This window comes from Mus pahari, chromosome 13, assembly GCF_900095145.1.
Source record: "Mus pahari chromosome 13, PAHARI_EIJ_v1.1, whole genome shotgun sequence".
Taxonomy (NCBI): Eukaryota; Metazoa; Chordata; class Mammalia; order Rodentia; family Muridae; genus Mus; species Mus pahari.
In genome coordinates this window covers 76399490-76406646 of record NC_034602.1, presented here as the reverse complement: position 1 = coordinate 76406646, position 7157 = coordinate 76399490, and the positions used below count along the sequence as shown (strand labels likewise).

At 34.3% G+C, this 7157-nt stretch overlaps 1 protein-coding gene across 1 annotated transcript in view; it reads left to right on the top strand.

Annotated features, from left to right (window-relative positions):
- The window catches only part of LOC110330329 (UDP-glucuronosyltransferase 2A3-like), a 10788-nt gene extending 8225 nt beyond the window's left edge, over positions 1 to 2563 (top strand). The window contains 3 exon segments of the mRNA XM_029545021.1: positions 1141 to 1349; positions 2042 to 2061; positions 2153 to 2563. Of these exon segments, the coding sequence (XP_029400881.1) occupies positions 1141 to 1349; positions 2042 to 2061; positions 2153 to 2499 (576 nt within the window). The 3' untranslated portion in view covers positions 2500 to 2563.
- The last annotated feature ends 4594 nt before the right edge of the window (positions 2564 to 7157 follow it).

Below are 7157 nucleotides of genomic sequence, written 5' to 3'. Positions count from 1 at the left end.
AAAGTCCTGAGTGACAATTATATTAACTCTCACCACAAGAAGCCTGCAACCACCTGCTTTAGACCTATTTTCAAGTAAGCAGGTCTGTTTCAGACTGGAAATAAATGTAAACATTTAGCATGATAATTAACTACTGATGTGTTCCAATCTTCTATTTTGTAGACATTCTCCTCTCACTCTCCTCAGATATGGAAACTGACTTCTAAATATATTCTATAGAAAGGAAGTGGTGAATAACAATATGCTAGACTTCTGGAACGGCACATAATACAAATCTTATTGATATATATCAGGATCTCTTAGAGTCAATGTCACAAGCCTATCATATTGTGTAAGAACAACCAGAGAATTTAGTTTAATGTGAGATGGTACTTTTCTAATAAAAATGAACATTTCTATTTCTCTATTGTTGAAGATATTAGAGCATGAATTCTTTTTTATTTTCCAAAAATAATTTTATTGAAAAGAATTTTTGTGCAACATATTTTGGTCATTTTTCCCCTTTCCCTGATTACTTCTAGGTCTTCACAATCCCACTGTCCACTTAAATTCATCTTCTTTCTCTCTCAAATAGTTAAAATAGAAAAAAAATCAACATAAAAAAACTGTCTTAGCTCCAAACACCCAGGAATCCATCCTATAATCAGCTACCAATCCCAGACACTATTGCACATGCCAGCAAGATTTTGCTGAAGGTACCCTGATGTAGCGGTCTCTTGTGAGGCTATGCCAGTGCCTGGCAAACACAGAAGTGTATTCTCACAGTCAGCTATTGGATGGAACACAGGGCCCCCAGTGGAGGAGCTAGAGAAAGTACCCAAGGAGCTGAAGGGGGCTGCAACCCTATAGGTGGAACAACAATATGAACTAACCAGTACCCTCAGAGCTCGTGTCTAGCTGCATATGTAGCAGAAGATGGCCTATTCGGCCATCATTGGGATGAGAGGCCCCTTGGTCTTGCAAACTTTATATGCCCCAGTACAGGGGAATGCCAGGGCCGAGAAATGGGAGTGGGTGGGTAGAGGAGCAGGCCAGGGGGTTATAGGGAACTTTTGCGATAGCATTTAAAATATAAATAAAGTAAATATCTAATAAAAAAACTAATAAAAAAAAAACCTGTCAGGTCTGTCTAACTCATAGACCCTCATTCTGATCCTAGGCTACCCCACAACTAAAAATCTTTTATCTCATGGTAGAGCCAATGTCATACATAAAGCCATCCACCAAGGCATCCCTATGACTGGCATTCCTTTGTTTGTCAAACAATGCAATAATGTTGCTTACATTGTAGCAAACAGGAGTAACTGTAGGATTGAATTTCAGAGCACTGTCCAGTATAAATTTTCTCAGTTTATTTAAGTTATTAATTAACAATACTTTGTATAATCATTTTAATATTTACATGCCTATTTATTCATCTGCCCAATGTTTGAACCCAGATTCTTTCTTTTTTCTATTTCCTTATTTTTATATAAGGAAAATATATAAAACTACTCTATCACTGAGGTCTGTCCTTAGGTCATTTTTTAAATTTATTTATTTATTTATCCACTATCTATTTGCTATATAATTGTTATTGTTAAGTTCTTACCTGAACGACACAGTTAAATCAGAATAAGAGAGAGTGTCATAATAATCTTTAGTTTTGTTATTATTGTTTTTGCTTTTGTTTCTTACATAGTATCTGGCTATGTAAAAAGGCCAGATTAGTGTTGACATTTCAAGTAACTTTTTCTTTGCTTCTTAAAAAAAAATGTCTACTACAACAGATTTTGTTGGTAAGCATTAAGTCATAATCCTGTACACTTATTGGAAGTAATATAGGCCATTCACATTTATAGTTATAATAATTAATCAATAGTGAGAAGTCAGTACAAACTCCATTCCAATTCCTTCTCTTCCTTGCTTGCCTAAGAACTTGACAGGGATTTGCCTCCTTTCTCTGAATGGTGTACTTCGCACTAGTATATTAATAATTTCTTGCCATCTATGTCAGGCTTTATACCCCAAATTTTCAAAAGCTCATTTTTATTTTGTTTAGTTATAAGACTTGCAGGTCTAGTCTGTACCTTAGAAACAGTTTTCTGTAATTTTTTGTTTATATTCTGTGTGCTCTAGTTGAGACCTACATACTAAGACCTCAATAACTAAGGATGGATAACATACTTTCTTTACACTTTTTATGTACTCCTCATTATTAATTATAAAAAACACCTCACATCTTATAATTCGTGTTGCATGACACATATTTTATTTTCCTTTAGCTATAAGGAGAATATAATATGGCAGCCAGCCATTCGTCTTATCCAGCTTATAAAGCGTCTAGACATAACCATCTTTTAAATTGAATTTGTCATGCACCACACAGTGGCCGAGCACCTGGGGCCATTTACTTATAACCTCATCTGATACCAGTACCACTCTCTGGATGTGGTTGGATTTCTGCTGGTCTCTGTGTCAGGCATTAGCTTTCTTGTTGGAATATCAAAACTCTGCTAGTTTACTTAGTGTTGTGAAGGAGGGAAGGAAAGAAAGAAAGAAAGAAAGAAAGAAAGAAAGAAAGAAAGAAAGAAAGAAAGAAAGAGAGAAAGAGAGAGAAAGAGAGAGAGAAAGAAAGAAAGAAAGAAAGAGAGAGAGAGAAAGAGAGAGAGAAAGCAAGCAAGCAAGCAAGCAAGCAAGCAAGCAAGCAAGCAAGCAAGCAAGCAAGCAAGCAAGAAAGCAAGAAAGCAAGAAAGCAAGAAAGAAAGAAAGAAAGAAAGAAAGAAAGAAAGAGCAAGTAAAGCTTGTGGCAATACAATATTCTAAAAATATCTCTCACATTCAAAGAGACTACTAGGCTGCCATGTACTAAAACTGTTTGTTTTAGCTGACTTTAGAAAAAAAAAAAAAAACAATCAACTATTTGCTTTGGATTTCTCAAGTAATCAACTTTTATGACCTAAACTAACACAAAGCTGTAATCTTTTCCTTTTTTTTTTTTTATTTTAAAGATTTATTTATTTTTGTATATGAGTACACCGTAGCTGTCTTCAGAACACCAGAAGAGGGCATCAGATCCCACTACAGATGGTTGGGAGCCACCATGTAGTTTCTGGGAATTGAACTCAGGACCTCATTCAGTGGCCTTAACCACTGAGCCATCTCTCCAGCCCCCAAAGCTGTAACCTTCAATTACATACACTTCTATGCTCCTGATCCTGTCAACATATGTGTATCATTTGCTGAAACTTGTAAATAAAGAAGTTGAAAGCTGTTTCCTAAACTCACCATAAAGAATGAAGGCAACCACGAATGTGTATAGGTGATAACTAGATGATGTATATGGTACTGTTTTTTCGTCTGAGTCGCTTGAGATCAGTTGGAGCCAGTGATTTAATCTCTTGTAAAACTCTAAAAGATTTCTTTAAAGTATCCCATTCCGTCCCGTGTCATGTTTGCTATGCTCTTCAGTAAAGACACACAGAAATGCAGCTCTTGAAAAGAGGAATATGGTACATGGAAATTCTGAGAAAGATGAACATAGAGTTGGAAATCTCTCTGAAGCAACACTGATAGTTTCTCATGTGCTTTCCAGAAATATATTAGCAATTGATAAATTCACATAGGTATCTTTTAATTTCTGTGGTAATTAGCTCAATATGGGATAGAGTCAATTAATTTCAATCAAGTCTCAATGCTCTGTCAAACAGGAACTAGAAAAAGAAGTTACATAGAGCCTCAGACACTTATCCTTAATTGCTCAATCTGTAAGACAATACAAAATATAAAATACTAATTTACGTGTCTTCTCTCAGAACTTTTCTATTCCCACACTTTCCTTGCAAGTTTAAATAGGGTAAGTTTTTATTTCTCAAATATTTAATCTAGAATGCTGAGTCATGATGACTGTAAATCAGCATGACTGGAGAAGAATTAAGGTCATTGACTGTGAGATAAACTGGGAAAAATTAATCAATAATTATTTAATTAAGAAGATGACATTTGAAAACAAATCTCAATAAGCAGAGCCATGATGTAATTTAGGAAAGAAAGAGAAATTGAGGCAGTTTACAAATGGAGATGCTCCTCATGGAGGGTATTAAGAAAACCTATTATCATTAGACAATTTGTGGGCTCTTTCTTGGATATTTAGCACTGGCTATTGGCAATCTATCAATCAAGTCTCACTAAGAAAAGCAGAAAATCCAGGAATTGTGTTCAGCTCTGTTTATATCTATTCTTTTTAACTCATTCACTTCAATTTTATTTAAAAATTTAATTATATTGAAGGTAAACAATGAATACTAATGATTAAATTGCTTTGTTTATAAATTTATATGTCTTTAATATCCAAGGAATGTTTATTTTAAATACATGGCTTAAAGGTAGGAATACCAAACCACCTTTGAGATAGGAGACAAAGCTTAGAAAATCATGACTTGAGATTTGAAACAACACATAAAATTTAGTCAACTACATCATGAACACATTGTACAAATAATAGTTTTCTGATTTGACACATGTAGACTACACTAGGTATTACATGTTTAGTCTTACAAGCATATGAATAGGTCACTTCCTACATTATTTATGTAGAGTATGTAATATAGTATTTTATATTCTTCAAGGACCCATGTTCATAAAGATATTTGGAATATGGTTAATGTCAGAGTCTTCATTTGAGATTTAGCAAAGCAAATTTTGAAGTAGAAAAAATTAAAAATTGGTACAGTAAATAAAATGATTTCAAAATTTTCATTGGTTAGCTTCTCAAACTTTGACAATGGGTACCATAGTGCTCTCTGGATACTGACCTCTCTTTAGGTAACCATCTGTAGAGACTTGGAGTTCTACTGGAAATAAAATACTTAAGCAAGGGAACATAGAGGAATTCTGACAGAGGAGAGTTGAGAGCTAGACCTTGGTCTGCAGCTGCCGCAGTGGTCGTTCAACTGATAACCAGATGTGAATGAGAACTGACATATTGGTACGCTGGATTCCCATTCTATAGTGGTTAGATAAATGTGCAGAAGAGTCGATATTCTTGGGTCTACTAGTTTTCATTAAATATTATCATTCTGCATTCACATCTGTGAAACTGGAAACAGAAAAAATTGTTGCTATGTGTTATAATTATGATAGAGCCTTACCCATGTAATTTCAATGTATAAGAAAATACATTATCAGCTGAAGTAGCAAGTGTCTAATAATACAATTGGCCAACTTCCTAAGGGTATGCTCTATACAGGTTTAAATTGTAATGTTTATATTATATAAAATTACCAGTACAATATATATTATATCTATCTTCTCTTGAAATTTTTATGTTAACATTCCTTTCTTTTAGGTTCTGAAAGAGTAATTTTTTTTTTCTAGTGTAGTTCTGGCTGTCCTGGAACTCACTCTGTAGACCAGGCTGGCCTCGAACTCAGAAATCCACCTGCCTCTGTCTCCCAAGTGCTGGGATTAAAGGCCTGCGCCACCACCACCACCCGGCTGAAAGAGTAATTTTCATTTGTTCAGTTGTTTATGTTACTCATGAGTTATGTTGAGAGTGACTCAGCATTGGTGGAGAAGAAATGATATAATCAATATGAGATAAACTCATAATATTTAATCAAGAATTTTATGTCTCATAAGATGATTCTTTTAAAAAAAAAATCGATCTATTATAAAACTAAACACTACAGTGAGCATTAGGAAGAACGAGAAATCGAGGTAACAACATTAAATCCATTCACAAAATAGAGATGTTCAATAAAGCTGTTAGACTGTAGAAATTTTAAGATATAATTCAAGGACAAGGCGACACTCTTGTAAAGTATCAAGAAGTCTTACTTTTATTTGGTTTACTAGCAACTTCTGGAATAGTTTAGACATATTGATAACATGACAAGTCAGTTATACTCAAGAAAGAAGGAAATCTAATTTGGTTCCTTGCTGACTGGACCTATCCTTTTCCTTACTCGTTCTCAAACATTATACATTTTATTATATTACATATAAAACGGAATGTTCTATTATTTCTATTACCTTGTTTCATTCTAATTTTTCATTAGTCTTTCTAGTCTTATTTCCATGTTTTTTTTTTAATTGAACAGTTTCTTAGAATTAATTCCCAGAAGAGTGTTGCTATCATTTTCCTCATCTACTGGAAGAATCTTCTCTGATGGGGTTGAGAGATGCACTACTCTATGGGTGTGGTGGCTTCAGTATATAGAAAATTCCTCATGGACTATGTGCAAGTATCACCTGACGACAAAACGCTGATGGCCAATGAGGACTTCATGTGGGATTGGAAGGTAGGTCATCTCCCTACCAGCAGGGAGAGGTAGGAATTCTGGGAAAGAGTCTGGGGCAGGAAGATTTTACCCCTGACTCAGAGGAGAAAGACATATGAAACTGAGGAGAGAAAAATCAACCCTTTGACACACATAAAATAGAATAAATAGGTTATTTAAGTTATGAGTTAGTCAGGGAAAAAGCCCAATCTTATAGTGTAAGCATTCATTCATAAGTAATTCAGTATCCAAGTCATTATTTGTGAACTGTGGCATGGATGGAAAAGTCTATGGTGAACTATATTCAGGATGTGTAAACCAAATATATCCTTTCCTCCTCACATTGCTTTTAGGTTTCTGTTTGATCAACGCTAAAGAAATAGAATATGTTGATATTAACAAAATCTCAAATGTTCAATTTTACCAGTAAGGACTAAAAAGCCAGAAACTGGAGCCTGACTTCCTCTTTTTCTCTCTTTTTCCCCCCCTATGTTTACTCCCTGTAGCTGGTTGCTTGCTCTGCCTCTTGACCTATGGTTTGATTATATTTAATCTTGTTTACAATAAATGGAAAGCTCTTGGATTACATTTGTTTGTTAGGACTGAGCCAGACCACAACTAGAAAAAGGAATTTCCAGTAAACAACACAATCTCAGGGTTTGCAGTGTGATCAAATCTTCTGCTCCAATAATTAGGATACTAACAATTATGTTAGTCTCTTTTTCATATCCAGTGTTTGTTGAATATGATTGGATATGTACTATTACTTTTGTTATTTCATTTTGACAAACTGACATTTTTACATTTTCTACACTATGCATTAATTCTATTTTTAACACTTGTAAATATATATACTAAACTACACTTGTAATTTGCTTCTATATAATATTCATTTTT